The sequence below is a fragment of the Papio anubis genome, unplaced genomic scaffold, assembly GCF_008728515.1.
Source record: "Papio anubis isolate 15944 unplaced genomic scaffold, Panubis1.0 scaffold484, whole genome shotgun sequence".
In the NCBI taxonomy this organism is placed as follows: domain Eukaryota; kingdom Metazoa; phylum Chordata; class Mammalia; order Primates; family Cercopithecidae; genus Papio; species Papio anubis.
In genome coordinates this window covers 1-17,356 of record NW_022165036.1, presented here as the reverse complement: position 1 = coordinate 17,356, position 17,356 = coordinate 1, and the positions used below count along the sequence as shown (strand labels likewise).

The 17,356-nt window shown below is 56.9% G+C and overlaps 2 protein-coding genes, 2 long non-coding RNA genes and 2 pseudogenes across 6 annotated transcripts; 3 read left to right on the top strand and 3 right to left on the bottom strand.

Annotated features, from left to right (window-relative positions):
- Positions 1-665: 665 nt before the first annotated feature.
- On the top strand, positions 666-1,901 carry LOC116273247 (interferon-induced transmembrane protein 3-like). Of its 2 annotated transcripts, XM_031662205.1 has the most exons (3): positions 666-1,022; positions 1,298-1,465; positions 1,587-1,826. In XM_031662205.1, exons 1-2 carry the CDS (start codon positions 774-776, stop codon positions 1,433-1,435), a joined length of 387 nt encoding a protein of 128 aa, XP_031518065.1. In that variant the 5' UTR covers positions 666-773; the 3' UTR covers positions 1,436-1,465; positions 1,587-1,826. The 2 variants fall into 2 exon arrangements, with proteins under 2 accessions (XP_031518065.1, XP_031518064.1); XM_031662204.1 differs by lacking the exon at positions 1,298-1,465 and having other exon boundaries at positions 1,587-1,901.
- LOC116273251 lies at positions 1,870-4,886 on the top strand (annotated as a pseudogene).
- A 1,273-nt stretch (positions 4,887-6,159) lies between these two features.
- LOC116273250 lies at positions 6,160-7,151 on the bottom strand. The gene is made up of 2 exons (XR_004181665.1): positions 7,037-7,151; positions 6,160-6,623 (listed from the first exon to the last, which is right to left on the bottom strand). It is a non-coding gene; the product is annotated as an uncharacterized LOC116273250 (long non-coding RNA).
- Positions 6,617-9,391, top strand: LOC116273249. Its single transcript, XR_004181664.1, has 2 exons — positions 6,617-7,334; positions 8,917-9,391. It is a non-coding gene; the product is annotated as an uncharacterized LOC116273249 (long non-coding RNA).
- Positions 9,392-11,510: 2,119 nt separating this feature from the next.
- On the bottom strand, positions 11,511-13,092 carry LOC101000083 (interferon-induced transmembrane protein 1). 2 transcript variants are annotated; one of them, XR_004181663.1, is made up of 3 exons: positions 13,078-13,092; positions 12,415-12,758; positions 11,511-11,863 (listed from the first exon to the last, which is right to left on the bottom strand). XR_004181663.1 is itself a non-coding variant. In XM_009185182.4 (2 exons), exons 1-2 carry the CDS (start codon positions 12,598-12,600, stop codon positions 11,672-11,674), a joined length of 378 nt encoding a protein of 125 aa, XP_009183446.1. In that variant the 5' UTR covers positions 12,601-12,788; the 3' UTR covers positions 11,511-11,671. The 2 variants fall into 2 exon arrangements, 1 of the variants encoding a protein (XP_009183446.1); XM_009185182.4 differs by lacking the exon at positions 13,078-13,092 and having other exon boundaries at positions 12,415-12,788.
- Positions 13,093-14,822: 1,730 nt separating this feature from the next.
- On the bottom strand, positions 14,823-16,544 carry LOC116273248 (annotated as a pseudogene).
- Between the last annotated feature and the right edge of the window lie 812 nt (positions 16,545-17,356).

Sequence of the window (17,356 nt, the reverse complement as noted above, 5' to 3'; positions counted from 1 at the left end):
CTGGAGGGCGCCCCAGGGACCAGACACCCAGAGCTCTGGGCAGCGTGGGTGCCGCTGGGCCGCGTGGAGGGGGTCTGGGAGCCTTCACCCAGGTGGGCCTCCAGGGTAAAGGACCATGGCTCCTAACTCCACGGTCCAGGCCTCTGCCACTGGCATCCCACAGCCCCCTCTTCCGTCAGTGCTCCCCAGAGTCCCCGGGTTCCTGGGCCTGGAGGGCTCCTTTGGGACAGGCAGCACTGGCCGCCAGGCCTCTGACCTGCACTAAGAGACACGGGGACCTTTAGCCCCCTCACCCGCACAAAGCAGGACTGCAACCCCAGGAAAGGACAAGGCATTTCAGCAGATGAGGCCTGTGACAAGTGAGGCGAGGGCTTTGGGGGAACTGCTGTGGGACCTGGCATGTGGAGGCACCAGCACAGGCCTGGCAGGAGCCCTGAACCGGGACAGTGAGGTCCTGCAGCTGCTGGCCTGGGGTGTGGAGACTCCCAACGTAGGGGAAGTCTCCAGGACCCCCACACCCCTAACAAGATGAGAAATGTGCTCACTTGGGCTCTAGAGAGGAAGCCCCTCAGCCCTCAGCCCCTCCTTCCTCCCCGTCCTAAAGTAATTTGATCCTCAGGAATTTGTGCCGCCCTCATCTGGCCCCGGCCAACTCTGCATTTGACAAATGCCAGTAAGAGGAAACTGCTGAGAAATCGAAACTACTAGGGAAAGGGAGGGCCCACTGAGAACCATCCCACTAACCCGACCACTACTGGCCTTCCCCGGACACCATGAACCACACGGTCCAAACCGTCTTCTCTCCTGTCAACAGCGGCCAGCCCCCCAGCTACGAGATGCTCAAGGAAGAGCACGAGGTAGCTGTGCTGGGGGCACCCCACAACCCTGCTCCCCCGACGTCCACCGTGATCCACATCCGCAGCGAGACCTCCGTGCCCGACCATGTTGTCTGGTCCCTGTTCAACACCCTCTTCATGAACCCCTGCTGCCTGGGCTTCATAGCGTTCGCCTACTCCGTGAAGGTGCGTATGGCCCCAGGGAACGCTCAGAGGGTCCCGGTGAGCCTGGAGCTCCACCTGCCCAGAAGCTGCCTGGGGTGGGGACTCGTGTGTCCCTGTGTGAGTTTGTGTGCACCTCTGTCCCGTGTGTGCCCACGTCAGTAGCTTTGTCTGTGTGATCTGTGTGTGTGTGGCTTGGGGAATCCGCCCAGTGCAGGTCTAGGAGGAGGCTCCAGGAGGCTGGCTGGCTCAGAGTTTGTCCCCAGCGATCCACTAGCCCAGAGCAATTCTCCCTACAGCCCAATACCAGAAATTACACCCTCACCTTCCAGACTGGCACCCAGGCTCTCCCAGAAAGTGAGAAGGGAACTCACAGGCGACTTCACCCCGTGGTGGGGAGAACAGCCTGTGCTGGGGCCCAGGCAGAAGGAGGATGAGCCCCGAGGCCCCTGGAGAGTCTGAGCCTGGTGAGGAAGGGGAGGAGGTGGTCCCTGATCTCAGAGTGGGGAGGAACCAGGGGTAGTGGGAGCCACAGCACATGGTCTCAGCGGAGGGATCCTGCTCCCCTCACCATCTCTTCTCCTCCAGTCTAGGGACAGGAAGATGGTTGGCGACCTGACTGGGGCCCAGGCCTATGCCTCCACCGCCAAGTGCCTGAACAGCTGGGCCCTGATTTTGGGCATCCTCATGACCATTCTGCTCATTATCGTCCCAGTATTGATCTTCCAAGCCCATCGATAGATCAGGAGACGTCATTCAGGCCAGGAGCTCTGCCCATAACCTGTATCCCACGTGCTCTACCTTCCATTCCTGATCCTGCCCCCAGAGCTGAGTCCTGTATCAGCCCTTTATCCTCACACACTTTTCTACAATGGCATTCAATAAAGTGTACATGTTTCTGGTGCTGCTGCGACTTCACCTGGGGAGGGGTCCTGCTGGTTCTAAGATTAAATGTAACACCAAAGGTTCTTGCCTTAGCCACGCCACCAAAGAATTGGTGTGTCGGCTGCCCGCGACAAGTGATGGAGACACGGACCAAGAGAAAAAGAAACTGTAGGCTTTATTGAGCAGAATGACAATACAAAGATTCCACGGCGTGGAAGGGGTCCCAAGCGGGTAGCCACTGCTGGTTTTGGGTGATTGCCTTTTAAACTCTTTAAGGCAGGAAATACATGCGGCGGGAAGGTATTACCAGAGCAAGAAACAAAGGCAGTAAATTATTTTGTGACGTGTCTTAGATTTTGAGGAAAACCGGAATTGCAACTTACGTTTTATCTAATTTTATCTATTTTATGACCTTGCAGCGGCATAGCAAAGGAGACAGGATCTCACAGGACTTTACAAAGTATGTTCACAAGGAATTGGAATTGGGAGCATAGATAAGGTCTGCTGGTCACAGAAAAAGGGCTTTTTAACATTCCTTTTAGTTTTAGGGGAGGGGGAAGGAAGAGGGAGAGAGGACACAGGGAAGCTTACAGCAGAATTTTCGCTGTTTATAGCTTTCTTGGGGAAGAAAACGCATAAACAAATCCTGCTGTTAGGAACTTTAGGCATATATCTTCAATACTATTCATCTAGGACCTAAGGAAGAACCGATGCAGGAGATGGGGGTTTCACAGCTTTCTGAGCCCCTACTTGACCCAGGACGCCCAGCTGGCCCCTCCTTTCATGAGCAGTATGGTCAGTCCCTGCACTGCCCCTTCCGGCCTCTGCAGCTCTTGGGGACGGGGCAAGTGCTCAGGCCTTCTGGTTTCCGGCCTCCTGCTGTGGGCAGCAGCTGGATCCAGGACCCTGGGAGGAGTTCCTATGTCCTGGAAGTCTCAGCTCCGACTCAAGGTGGGCTCTTTTCGGGACGTCAGTGCTGAGTCGGGGACACCCTGGGCCCAAGGATGCTCTCTTGGCCTGTCAGCAGTCCAGGCTGTCGGCTGAGGACAGAGGGAAGGGCTTGAGCCCCCAGCAGGGCCAGGAAGGGGCAAGGTGGCACCGGCTCCCCAGCTGCTCCCAGGCCCTGCTCTGTGGTGCTGGGGACCTGGCTTTAGTTCCTCGGGGTGGAGGGAGCACCGAGCTGTCTGGAGCAGCCAGTCCTGCACATGTGGGCGGCTCAGGCCCCGTGGGAGGGAGGGGGGCTTTGTGCCCAGGGCAGCAGCTGAAGGAGCCCCGGGCCTCGTAGCCCCTCCTGGGTGACCCAGGTGCTGCTTCGTGGCCACTGCCGCCTCCAGTCCGGCGGGCATCGTCCCTGCTCCCCCGCGGTGGGGGCGGCACAGGAGCAGTGGAGCTGCCCTCATGGAAGTTCCCTCCACCCGGGTCTGACCCCTGGACAGACTCCCCCGCCCCGACCTGGTTACAGCGCCCTTCCCCGGTTCGGTCTCCGGTGTGGGCGTCTGGGGTGCCCCGTGGGCAGCCGCGGTGGGAGCTGGGGTGGCCACGCGCGCCCGCCCCGCCGTCCGCCCCCGACTCCAGGTCTGGATCTGCTCCCCCTCCGCACCCGCACCCGCCCCAGACCCGGAGCCGCGCTCTCGGCCCAGGGGTCCAGGCGCCCTCTCCCCTCGGGGGTCTCCCGGAGCTGAGTTCCAAAGGCGGCGGACTCCGAAGTGGGCCCGGGCGGGAGGCGCGCGGCCCCGCGGGGCGGGGAGGGAAGCGGCGGAGGCGGGAGCTCAGCGGCGCCCCTGGCGGCGGCCGGCGCAGGTGCAGGTCCCGGAGGAGGCTCCGCCCGCAGCCCGGACCCCGAGGGCTGCGCGGGGCGCGGACCCCGAGACCCGCAGCGCCTGACGAGCACGGGCGTCCCTCTCCTCCCCCTCGGGCACGTCCCCGACCGAGCCTTCCGGCCCCGCTCTGGGGCTCCCACCTCCCCTTCACCCGCGGGGGCCCGGTTTCCGCGTCTCCGGGGCCCCTCCCTGGGCAGGGGCTCCAGCCTGAATCCAGGAGTGACCTGTGGGAGGACTTGGTGGTCCGGGAATCACCCCGGGCGCCCAGTCCTGTGACCCCGTAATGGGTTCTCTTTGCGCTCCGGGACAGAGCCCGTTGGTCGCATCGGGGCAGGGGACTTGCAATAAGGAAGGTGGAATTCGCGCAGAGCCGGCTGCAGGGGAGACCCGAGTTTTGTTATTACTCAAATCCGTCTCCCCCAAAACGGGGGGATCCGCGTTTTGAAGGATGATTTGGTGGGGAGGCGGCCAGTGAGTCAGGAGTGCTGACCGGGCCGGTTGGAGATGAAGCCTTGGGGGGTCGAAGCTGTCTTCCCAACCCTAACCCAGCTCCTGGGTAGGGGCCACAGGACCAGAGGAGCCAGATTGTGGGTCTGGGTGGCGGCAGCTGATCCATTGAGTGCAGGGTCTGTAAAGTATCTCAGACTCTGATTCTAGGTTCTACAGTCGTGCTGTGATCCTCGGGAGCAACTTGGGGGCTGGCGGGGTCAGAATCTTCCATCCTCCAGCTGCGTGACTCCTAAACCATCATTTCTAATCTTGCGGCTAATGTGTTAGTCCTGCAAAGGCAAACTAGTCCCCAGGCAAGAAGGGGGCTTGTTCAGCCTTCATCGATAAACGCTTCTCCCCAGATTAATTTAGGCGAAGCCCTGGGATGAGCAAGGACAGCTTGGAGGTTAGGAGCCAGACGGAGTCGGTTAGGTCAGACCTCCTTCACTGTCGTCATACTCTCAGTGATGACTTTGGCAAAGGTGGTTTCATTTCCATGCCTGCCCCTCAGAATCCTGCCTCCCTCTTGTGCCCTGCAGTTTCTTCCTCCCTAAACCACAAAACACCTTCCACAGGAAATTGAAGCCGCACCCTGTGGGGAAAAGAAAGAAAGATCAGACTGTTACTGTGTCTATATAGAAAGAAGTAGATATAAGAGACTCCATTTTGTTCTGTATTTGAGATGCTGTTAATCTGTGACCCTACCCCCAACCTTGTCCTTGCAAGAGACAGGTGCTGTGGTGACTCAAGGCTTAAAGGATTTTGGGCTGTGCAGGGTGTGCTTTGTCAAACAAGTGCCTAAAGGCAGCTTGCTGGTTAAAAGTCATCACCATTCTCTTAATCTCAAGTTCCCAGGGATAGGCACACTGCCAAAGGTCGCAGGCACCTCTGCCTAGGAAAGCTAGGCATTGTCCAAGGTTTCTCCCCATGTGATAGTCGAAATATGGCCTCGTGGGAAGGGAAAGACCTGATCATCCCCCAGCCTGACACCCGTGAAGGGTCTGTGCTGAGGAGGACTAGTACAAGAGGAAAGAAGGCCTCTTGGCAGTGGTTGGCAGTTGAGATAGAGAAAAGCATCTGTCTCCTGCCCGTCCCTGGGCAATGGAACATCTCTGTGTAAAACCCGGTGATATGCTCTGTTTACTGAGACAGGAGAAAACTGCCTCACGGCAAAAGGTGGGACTTGCTGGCGCAATGCTGCTAAAAGGTTTATGGAGATGTTTGCATATGCATATCAAGGCACAGCATTTCCCTTTAAACTTATTCATGTCACAGAGATCATTATTCATATGTCTTCCTGCTGACTTTCTCCCTACAATGATCCTATTATCCTGCCACTTCCTTTTCTTTAAGATGGTAAAGATAATTATCAGGCCGGGCGCGGTGGCTCAAGCCTGTAATCCCAGCACTTTGGGAGGCTGAGACGGGCGGATCACGAGGTCAGGAGATCAAGACCATCCTGGCTAACCTGGTGAAACCCCGTCTCTAGTAAAAAAATACAAAAAAATAGCCGGGCGAGGTGGCGAGCGTCTGTAGTCCCAGCTACTCCGGAGGCTGAGGCAGGAGAATGGCGTAAACCCGGGAGGCGGAGCTTGCAGTGAGCCGAGATCCGGCCACTGCACTCCAGTCTCCGCGACAGAGCGAGACTCCGTCTCAAAAAAAAAAAAAAAAAAAGATAATTATCAATAAATACTAAGGGAACCCAGAGACCAGTGCTGGCATGGGTCCTCGGTATGCTGAGCGCTGGTCCCCTGGGCCCACTTTTTCTCTATACTTTGTCTCTGTGTCTCATCTCCACCTAACGAGAAACGCCCACAGGTGTGGAGGGGCAGGCCACCCTTCACACCCCACTCCGCAGTCACGTGTGGCCTTTGATAGGAGGTCACAAAGCCTTGCAGGGAGTTTGTTTAGGCAGCCCTGGATGTCTCAGAGCAGGCTCCATCCACATCCACCCCTGGCTTGCCGGGACCCAGCCACAGTTTGGTCTAAGTGGCCTGGGATGTGGTTGGGGCTGGTGTGGCCTGTTGGGGATTGGGTGGAGGGTGGCGGGGATGGTGTTCGATTTGGGGAGGCCCAGCTGTGACTCCTAGCAAGGGCGATGGCGAGCTCTTCATAGGAAGTGTCGATGTTTCTGCAGGCTCAGGGGTCTGGCGACCTGGATGCAGATTCCAGATGATCAGGCCAGATAGACGGCCATGTGCCTGCCCCAAGGTACTCTCTAGCAGCCCTGACTCTGGCAGAGTAGATCTGCCTAGGATGGGAGTTTAACCTTCATATTCGTTTGTTTTCACACTAGTATAAAGAACTGCTTGAGATTGGGTAGTTCATACATTAAAGAGATTTAATTGACTCACATGGCTGGGGAGGTGTCAGGAAACTTAAAATCATGGCAGAAGTTGAAGGGGAAACAGGCACCTTTTCCACAATGCGGCTGGAAGGAGAATGAATGAAGGATGAACTACCCAATGCTCTTAAAACCATCAGATCTCTAGAAAACTCACTCTGAGCAGAACAGTATGGGGAACCACCCTGTGACCCAGCTCCCTCCACCTCGTCTCTCGGGTGACATATGGGGGTTATGAGCATAACGAGGATTATAAATGAAGACGAGATTTAGGTGGGAACACAAAGTGTAACCATAGCACCTTCTTTGGAGCTCATCTATTTTTGGGTGTTTGTGTACCTGTGTTTTGGGAAAAATAATAAATGGAGACTAAAATCAATAACCCCTCCGTACCCATTACCAGCATCCACAATGCTCACCTTCTGCCACTTTCTCATCTATGCCCCCATCTGAGATTAGACGATAGCTCATCGTCTTTTAGATTTTTAGGTAAAACTTACGTTAATAGGGGCAAATCCCATCTGTCCAGTTTTGAAAATGTAAAACCACCTTGTGAAAAATTATGTTGTTAGCAGCGGAATGTATCTGAGTCACAGGGCATGAAAATGTTAGTGGTGGCAAATCCATGTGGCTCTGCAGCAACCTCAGTTCTTGCCCCCTCAGAAGAAAGAATTCGACTGAGGGGCATAAGGCAGAAGGAGAGACCAAGGCGAGCAGCAGGAGGGGAAGCTCTGGAGCAGGAACGAAAGGAAGGAACCGCACTGGGAAGAGGGCCAAGTGGGCAACTTAAGACATGAAGTAAGCAGGTGGATCTTCGACGTGGGTTTTTTGTGGTGGCTTCTGCGTCTTCCGTCCCTTCTCCGCATTCTTCTTGTGGCGCGGGCTATCTGCAAACACGGTGGTCTGCCAGCACTCGGGAGTGGCTGCATGCAGGGTGTTTGCTGGAGCTCTGCGCATGCTCACTTGGGGCCTTCTTCCCCTACCAGCTGAAAGCTCGTGGGAGGTCATGCGCCAGTTAAACCAGCCGTTTGACCTCCTAATGCGCATGCTGGAGCCACTCACCCAACTCCTGAGGTCTTACTGGGAAGCTGCTGACCACGTTTCGGGTTTTTTCTATCTACTGGGAGACTGCCTTTCCTTGGCGCTGGTCACTACCAATTATTATTTTAGAGAAACGGTGTAACAACCATCTGACCATCACCTGAGGGATCGCCTGACATTCCTGGTTGGGGGTGGGAAGCGCTCTCCTGTCCTGCTGAAGCCTCAGGAGCTACCTGCTGTAACAGTATCAGTGAGAAGAATTATTGAAACTGTGAACTGAGCTAACCCACCCCCCATTTTGACTTTCCCTTAATTATTCCTGGGTTTTGTGGCCAAACTGACTTTGAGAGACATATAGGCTATTGTTTCTTTTTTTTTTTTCTTTTTCTTTTTTTTTTTGAGACGGAGTCTCGCTCTGTTGCCCAGGCTGGAGTGCAGTGGTGCAATCTCGGCTCACTGCAAGCTCTGCCTCCCGAGTTCACGCCATTCTCCTGCCTCAGCCTCCCGAGTAGCTGGGACTATAGGCGCCCGCCACTGCGCCCGGCTAATTTTTTCTATTTTTAGTAGAGACGGGGTTTCACCATGGTCTCGATCTCCTGACCTTGTGATCCGCCCGCCTCGGCCTCCCAAAGTGCTGGGATTACAGGCGTGAGCCACCGCGCCCGGTTTGTTTCAATGACAATAGGCCTTGTCCAAAACTCAGCGGCTCGTCATGATTGGGGACTAAACTCTGATTTTTTATCTTGCCCAAATTCCTATCTAAGGGGCTTGGGAAGCCATGCCCTACAAACCATAAATTCTCATCAGATGGGTTTTATTTTACCATGTATATCATGACTTACTTTCCAACCTGACCCTGGCATAACGTTACGATACAAGGAAGAAAATAAAAAAACATTTTACCCCAAAACATATTTCTTTGCCATATTTTGAAATGGCCCTGCAAAGCCGTTCTTTGTGGGGGGAAATTTGCATCTGTAAAGAATCTCTATTGGCTGGGCACCGTGGCTGAAGCCTGTAATCCCAGCACTTTGGGAGGCCGAGACGGGCGGATCACGAGGTCAGGAGATCGAGACCATCCTGGCTAACATGGTGAAACCCTGTCTCTACTAAAAAATACAGAAAACTAGCCGGGCGAGGTGGCGGGCGCCTATGGCCCCAGCTACTGGGGAGGCTGAGGCAGGAGAATGGCTTGAACCCAGGAGGCGGAGCTTGCAGTGAGCTGAGATCCTGCCACTGCACTCCAGCCTGGGCGACGGAGTCTCGCTCTGTCGCCCAGGCTAAACAAAAAAAAAAAAAAGAGAATCTCTATTAACATAGCTAAATCTTTTTCTTCCAGACCCTCCCAGTCCTGAGGAGATTAACAGTTGAGCACCTTTTAAAGATCTGAATAGGGAACATTTGTCATCTATTGTCTCCTAAGGACAGCCACTATAAAACTTCAAAAGAACTTCAGTCTCCACAATCATTATTTTAACCTGTACACCCCCTTTCTACCAGTCCCAGGTCTTTAGACAAACTCAGTGACTCAATCATCAACGAGACGATTAAATTCACCTGCAGGCTGCTGCGCTGCCGCCGCCCCCACCCCACACCCCCCAGCTTTGTGTTGTCCTGCCTTTCTGGACCAAACCAATGTATTTATTTTTTTTTTTTTCAATGTATTTCTTAAATGTATTTGATTGATGCCTCATGTATCCCTAAAATGTATAAAACTAAGCTGGGCCCCGACCACCTTGGGCCTATGTTCTCAGGATTTCCTGAGGGCGGCACCACTAGCCATATTTAGCTCAGAATAAATCTCTTCAACTATTTCACAGAGTTCGACTCTTTTCATCGTCGTAATTTAGAGCTTAAGATTGGCCTTTTGCGATGCCTGACACCCATGGCTCCCCCTGGACCTGACAGCTCCTGTGGTCCCACCCGGGAGGGGCGACTCAGCTCAAGAGGACAGAAAGGGTCTATTAAACCCTTTTTTTTTTTTTTTTTCCCCCGCAGAGTGCTCTACCGCCCAGGCTAGGGTAGGGTGCGGTGGCGCGATCTCGGCTCACTGCAGCCTTCGCCTCCCAAACCCCTTCTTTACTGAAGGCCCCTCCAGCGATTGCAAATGGATGCCCGCCGCACACACCGCCCCGCCGCACCCGGAGTCCGCCGGTCGCTTCTCCTCTCAATCTCCACCCTCTGGGAGGCAAACCTGTCCACGCCGGGGTCAGCCTGGCCGGGCCCACGGCACCCCGTGTGGGGCAGGTGTGTCCTCCGGCGCCTGCCGCCTGGGCTCGGCGTCCGCCCCGTCCCTCCCAGGAGGGTTTCTCCCGCTGTGGACGCGCCCCGTGTGGCCGCCTTCTCCCGACCCAGAGCACCTGCGCCGTGCCTGGTCTTGCCCTTCTCCAGAGCCGGCGGCCCGAGTCTCCCCTGCAGAGGAGGAGAGGCCCAAGGCCGCTGGGGCCTGGCGGGCGATGCCGTCCACGGGGACCCGAGTCCGCTCCCGCGAGAGCTGTTTGGGAAACTTCTCGGCTCGGGCCTCTCGCCTCCCCGCGGTCCGCGCACACCCGACGCCCGCGGGGACCGGGATCTGGCCGCGCTGCTGGGCCGGGGCGAGCTGGCGTTCGGCACCCGGGACCCACGACGCGCGCTGCGTCTCCGCCTTCGTGATGCCTCAGACTTCCCGTCACATCTCAAGACTGCGGGATCCCGGGGCCCTTGCGGGTGCACCAGAGGGGTCTCCCCCGGCAGGACCCTCTTCCCGAGCTCCCGCGGGGCTCCTGGTCGAAGCTGCCCTCCCGGGCCCTCGCGAGCGCTGCCCGCCTGGGGGAAGTCCCCGCACCCGCGCACCCCGCACCTGGGCCTGGGCACCTGGCTGCGCCGCCCCCCGGGCCCGGCTGCTGGTCCCGCCGGCCTCCCTGCCTCGGAGCGAGCGAGCGCCTTTCCCTGACCCGGCGGCGCCGGGCCCTCCCCTCAATGCCCAGGACCTCCGAGCCGGCCTCGCTCCCTGGTCACGCTGGCAAAAGTGGAACCCTCGGCGAGAGGGCGCGCCCTGATGCGCGTCCATGGCCCCCCTCCCGGGGACCCCCACAGTTAGGGCGCCGCAGGTGAGCGGCGGGGAAAGTGGGGGACAGTTAGGGCGGTCGGTCCCCAGCTAGGTCCCGGGAGAGCCCTGCAGTACCGCCGGCCGAGGCAGAAGGCAGGCGGGGCTTGTCATCGCGGTCCCACTGCTGGCAGGCTGAGAGCCCGAATCCCCCAAGGGGCAAGGCACCTGTGGGAGGACCCCGCCGCCACAGTGAGGCCCTGCTTTGGCCCCAGGAAATCCTCTACCCAGGAGGCCCAGCCAGTTTTGGGTTCAGACTTCAGAGTTTCCGTCCGACTTGGTGCAGAAGTCACTGGGTCTGACTGGCTTCCGCAGTCAGCCCACAGTGGGGGGGGAGCTTCGCGCCACCCTCGGGCCACTGGCTGCCCCCACCCCAGGGGAACAGGGAAGACCCCGGCTGGACTGGAGGAGGCAGGTGCCTGGACCCAGCACACCTGGATCACCCAGGAGGGGCTGCAGCCCTGAGGCTCCTTCAGCTGCTACCCTGCCCCTCCCACAGGGCCTAAGCCGCACACCAAGCCCCTGCCCCTCCCACAGGGTCTAAGCCGCACACATCTGCAAGACTAGCTGCTCCAGCCAGCTCAGAGGCAGGCAGGGTGGTCCTGGCCCAAAGGTATTCTGGACACAGTGTGTCCTTACCTTGGTGTCAGAGAAACACCCACCCCACAGTCCTGGTCCAGCTGCTGCCCATGGCAGGAGGCCGAAACCGGCAAATTCTGAGCACATCCCTGCTTAACGCGAGAGCTTCACATAGGAGGGATGCGACTGTGCAGGGGCTAACACTGGGCTGTCTCAGGACTAGGCTGGGACCGTGCAGCAGGGCCCCCATGCCAGGTGAAGTCACAGCATCATCACAAGCATGTGCACTTTATTGAATGTCATTGTGGACAGGTGTGTGGGGATAAAATGCTGTATCTAGGGGCAGGACCAAGGGGACAGGGACAACAGCCCCAGCGTGAGGGCCAACATTGCAAAGTGGAGTACAAGGGTCGCGGGCTATGGGCAGCTACTAGTAACGCTGTTTTTCCTGTACGATCTGTAACATAACGTGGTAGATTGCCACAGAGCCAAACACCAGTAACAGGATGAATCCAATGGTCATGAGGATGCCCACAATCAGGGCCGAGATGTTCAGGCACTTGGCGGTGGAGGCATAGGCCTGAGCCCCGGTCACGTCGCCAACCATCTTCCTGTCCCTAGACTGGGGGAGAGGACACAGCTGAGGGCTCTGAGAGCCATGTGCTATGGCTCCAGCTTCCCCCTGGTTCTTTCCTGCCCTGAGATCAGGGACCACCTCCTCCCCTTCCTCATCCAGGCTCAGACTCTCCAGGTGCCTCGGGGCTCATCCTCCCTCTGGCTTGACCCCAACACAGGCTGTTCTCCCCACCATGGGGTGAAGTCACCTGTGAGTTCCCTTCTCACTTTCTGGGAGAGCCTTGGTGCCAGTCTGAACGGCATCCAGGTAGGGAGAATTGCTGTGGGCTAGTGGATCGCTAGGGACAAACTCTGAGCCAGCCAGCCTGCTCTAGGAGGAGGTCCTGGAGCCTCCTCCTAGACCTGCACTGGGCGGATTCCCCAAGCCACACACACACAGATCACACAGACAAAGCTACTGACATGGGCACACACGGGACAGAGGTGCACACAAACTCACACTCAGGGACACATAAATCCCCACTCCAGGCAGCATCTGGGCAGGTGGAGCCCCAGGCTCACTGACACCCTCTGAGCATCCCCCGGGGCCACACACACCTTCACGGAGTAGGCGAATGCTATGAAGCCCAGGCAGCACCAGTTCAAGAAGATGGTGTTGAACAGGGACCAGACGATATGGTCAGGCACGGAGGTCTCGCTTTGGATGTTGATCATGGTGGACCTTGGGAGGATGGTGCTATGGGGTGCCCCCAGCACAGACACTTCGTGCTCCTCCTTGTGCATTTTCTGGCTTTAGGGAAAGAAGTGTTGAGTGAAGGTTCGAGAAGTGTGGTTTTCAGCGTGGAGGGAAGCAGAGCTGTGGTGTCCGGATGCAGTGAGCCCTCCTTTCCCCTGTTCTTTCAGTTTCTCAGAAGTGTGTATTTCTCTTAAGTTTCTATTTCCTGTTGTTTATAAATTGGTGAATTAGCCGGGGACCAATGAGGTGTGGAATAAATTCTTGAGGATCAAATTACTTTATGGCAGGGTGGCAGGAAAGGCTGAAGGTTAAAAGGGAGGAGCTTCCTCATCAGAAACTCGTCAGGATTAGTGACTTCCTAAGTCTTGCGTTTAGGGGACCCTGAGGATTTTACCCAGGCTTGGATTCTCTCCACCCCAGGTCAGCAGGTGCAGGACCTCACTGTCCCAGTTCAGGGCCCCTGCCAGGCCCCCACTGGGGCCTTCACACTCCAGGCGCCAGGACAATCCCCCCAAAACCCTCACCTCATTTATCACAGGCCTCGTCTCCTGAAATCCTTGCTCTTTTCCTGGGACTGCGGTCCTGCTCTGTGCGGGTTTGGGGGCTAAACCTCCCAGGTCAGAGGCCTGGTGGCCAAAGTTTCCTGCCCCAAAGCAGCCCTCCAGGCCCAGGAACGGGGACTCTGGGGAGCACTGACTGAAGAGGGGGCTGTGTTGAGACACAGGGAGGATTCCAGGGCCTGTCGGGGGAGCTTTGGAGCACAGGACACACTTGTGCCACCCCCACCTCCTAGGTCCCAGCATTTCCCATGGCTTTGGGTGGGTGGGTGCTAGGCGTTGGGTCGCAACCATGCAGGAGAGACCTGGAGGGTTGACAAAACCAAGTCTGGGGTTGTCAGGCCTGGGGGCCCCTTCACAGGGACATAGAATTGTCAACTGAGTAGCAGGAGGGAGCCCTCAGGCACAAGGATCATGAATTACAATTGCAAATTACATAAAGTTCTTAAGTTCTCTTTCTGCTTTCTTTTCTGCCTGCTTTAAGTCTGCTGTTACTTTTCTACAGAGATAAAATCACTGTTTGCATCCAACCATTTCTTTTTATTGTTTGTGTAAACCAATGAATTTGTATGACTATCTCATGGCTGGAGTTCTGAAGTAAAAGCCATACTTTTGCTTGAGTGTGTGTGTGTGTGTTTATGTGTGCATACACATGTTTTGTTACATGTTTTTGGCCACAAGTTACCAAATTTAGCTTAAACTTATAGAGTACTCATAAATTAAATAAAAAGCCTAAATGCTTTTCACATTCATGTGACGTAAGTAAAATCTTTAATAAGCTAGCTTTAAAATTACTGGTGATGTTAGAAATTGTAGCAGGACGAGTCACAGACAAAACCCTCAGACGCCGAGTTCTGGAAGGAAAGGGCTTTATCTGGCCTTTATTCAGACGGGAGCATTAGCAGACTTCCATCTCAAAAGCTGAGCTCCAAAACCATCAGCCCCTCCCTACCCATTGCAGCCAAAAAAAAAAAAAAAAAAGAACTCGCCATCGCCCTTGCTTGGAGTCATTGCTGGGCCTCCCCATTTCGCACACCAACCCCGCCACCCTCCACCCAATCCCCAACAGGCCACTGCCAGCCCCAACCACGTCCCAGGCCACTTAGACCGGCAAGCCAGGGGTGGATGTGGATGGAGCCTGCTCTGAGACATCCAGGGCTGCCTAAACAAACTCCCTGCAAGGCTTTGTGACCTCCTATCAAAGGCCACACGTGACTGCAGAGTGGGGTGCAGCTTCAATTTCCTGTGGAAGGTGTTTTGTGGTTTAGGGAGGAAGAAACTGCAGGGCACAAGAGGGAGGCAGGATTCTGAGGGGCAGGCATGGAAATGAAACCACCTTTGCCAAAGTCATCACTGAGAGTATGACGACAGTGAAGGAGGTCTGACCTAACCGACTCCATCTGGCTCCTAACCTCCAAGCTGTCCTTGCTCATCCCTGGGCTTCGCCTAAACTGATCTGGGGAGAAGCGTTTATCGATGAAGGCTGAACAAGCCCCCTTCTTGCCTGGGGACTAGTTTGCCTTTGCAGGACTAACACATTAGCCGCAAGATTGGAAATGATGGTTTAGGAGTCACGCAGCTGGAGGATGGAAGATTCTGACCCCGCCAGCCCCCAAGTTGCTCCCGAGGATCACAGCACGACTGTAGAACCTAGGATCAGAGTCTGAGATACTTTACAGACCCTGCACTCAATGGATCAGCTGCCACCACCCAGACCCACAATCTGGCTCCTCTGGTCCTGTGGCCCCTACCCAGGAGCTGGGTTAGGGTTGGGAAGACAGCTTCGACCCCCCAAGGCTTCATCTCCAACCGGCCCGGTCAGCACTCCTGACTCACTGGCCGCCTCCCCACCAAATCATCCTTCAAAACGCGGATCCCCCCGTTTTGGGGGAGACGGATTTGAGTAATAACAAAACTCGGGTCTCCCCTGCAGCCGGCTCTGCGCGAATTCCACCTTCCTTATTGCAAGTCCCCTGCCCCGATGCGACCAACGGGCTCTGTCCCGGAGCGCAAAGAGAACCCATTACGGGGTCACAGGACTGGGCGCCCGGGGTGATTCCCGGACCACCAAGTCCTCCCACAGGTCACTCCTGGATTCAGGCTGGAGCCCCTGCCCAGGGAGGGGCCCCGGAGACGCGGAAACCGGGCCCCCGCGGGTGAAGGGGAGGTGGGAGCCCCAGAGCGGGGCCGGAAGGCTCGGTCGGGGACGTGCCCGAGGGGGAGGAGAGGGACGCCCGTGCTCGTCAGGCGCTGCGGGTCTCGGGGTCCGCGCCCCGCGCAGCCCTCGGGGTCCGGGCTGCGGGCGGAGCCTCCTCCGGGACCTGCACCTGCGCCGGCCGCCGCCAGGGGCGCCGCTGAGCTCCCGCCTCCGCCGCTTCCCTCCCCGCCCCGCGGGGCCGCGCGCCTCCCGCCCGGGCCCACTTCGGAGTCCGCCGCCTTTGGAACTCAGCTCCGGGAGACCCCCGAGGGGAGAGGGCGCCTGGACCCCTGGGCCGAGAGCGCGGCTCCGGGTCTGGGGCGGGTGCGGGTGCGGAGGGGGAGCAGATCCAGACCTGGAGTCGGGGGCGGACGGCGGGGCGGGCGCGCGTGGCCACCCCAGCTCCCACCGCGGCTGCCCACGGGGCACCCCAGACGCCCACACCGGAGACCGAACCGGGGAAGGGCGCTGTAACCAGGTCGGGGCGGGGGAGTCTGTCCAGGGGTCAGACCCGGGTGGAGGGAACTTCCATGAGGGCAGCTCCACTGCTCCTGTGCCGCCCCCACCGCGGGGGAGCAGGGACGATGCCCGCCGGACTGGAGGCGGCAGTGGCCACGAAGCAGCACCTGGGTCACCCAGGAGGGGCTACGAGGCCCGGGGCTCCTTCAGCTGCTGCCCTGGGCACAAAGCCCCCCTCCCTCCCACGGGGCCTGAGCCGCCCACATGTGCAGGACTGGCTGCTCCAGACAGCTCGGTGCTCCCTCCACCCCGAGGAACTAAAGCCAGGTCCCCAGCACCACAGAGCAGGGCCTGGGAGCAGCTGGGGAGCCGGTGCCACCTTGCCCCTTCCTGGCCCTGCTGGGGGCTCAAGCCCTTCCCTCTGTCCTCAGCCGACAGCCTGGACTGCTGACAGGCCAAGAGAGCATCCTTGGGCCCAGGGTGTCCCCGACTCAGCACTGACGTCCCGAAAAGAGCCCACCTTGAGTCGGAGCTGAGACTTCCAGGACATAGGAACTCCTCCCAGGGTCCTGGATCCAGCTGCTGCCCACAGCAGGAGGCCGGAAACCAGAAGGCCTGAGCACTTGCCCCGTCCCCAAGAGCTGCAGAGGCCGGAAGGGGCAGTGCAGGGACTGACCATACTGCTCATGAAAGGAGGGGCCAGCTGGGCGTCCTGGGTCAAGTAGGGGCTCAGAAAGCTGTGAAACCCCCATCTCCTGCATCGGTTCTTCCTTAGGTCCTAGATGAATAGTATTGAAGATATATGCCTAAAGTTCCTAACAGCAGGATTTGTTTATGCGTTTTCTTCCCCAAGAAAGCTATAAACAGCGAAAATTCTGCTGTAAGCTTCCCTGTGTCCTCTCTCCCTCTTCCTTCCCCCTCCCCTAAAACTAAAAGGAATGTTAAAAAGCCCTTTTTCTGTGACCAGCAGACCTTATCTATGCTCCCAATTCCAATTCCTTGTGAACATACTTTGTAAAGTCCTGTGAGATCCTGTCTCCTTTGCTATGCCGCTGCAAGGTCATAAAATAGATAAAATTAGATAAAACGTAAGTTGCAATTCCGGTTTTCCTCAAAATCTAAGACACGTCACAAAATAATTTACTGCCTTTGTTTCTTGCTCTGGTAATACCTTCCCGCCGCATGTATTTCCTGCCTTAAAGAGTTTAAAAGGCAATCACCCAAAACCAGCAGTGGCTACCCGCTTGGGACCCCTTCCACGCCGTGGAATCTTTGTATTGTCATTCTGCTCAATAAAGCCTACAGTTTCTTTTTCTCTTGGTCCGTGTCTCCATCACTTGTCGCGGGCAGCCGACACACCAATTCTTTGGTGGCGTGGCTAAGGCAAGAACCTTTGGTGTTACATTTAATCTTAGAACCAGCAGGACCCCTCCCCAGGTGAAGTCGCAGCAGCACCAGAAACATGTACACTTTATTGAATGCCATTGTAGAAAAGTGTGTGAGGATAAAGGGCTGATACAGGACTCAGCTCTGGGGGCAGGATCAGGAATGGAAGGTAGAGCACGTGGGATACAGGTTATGGGCAGAGCT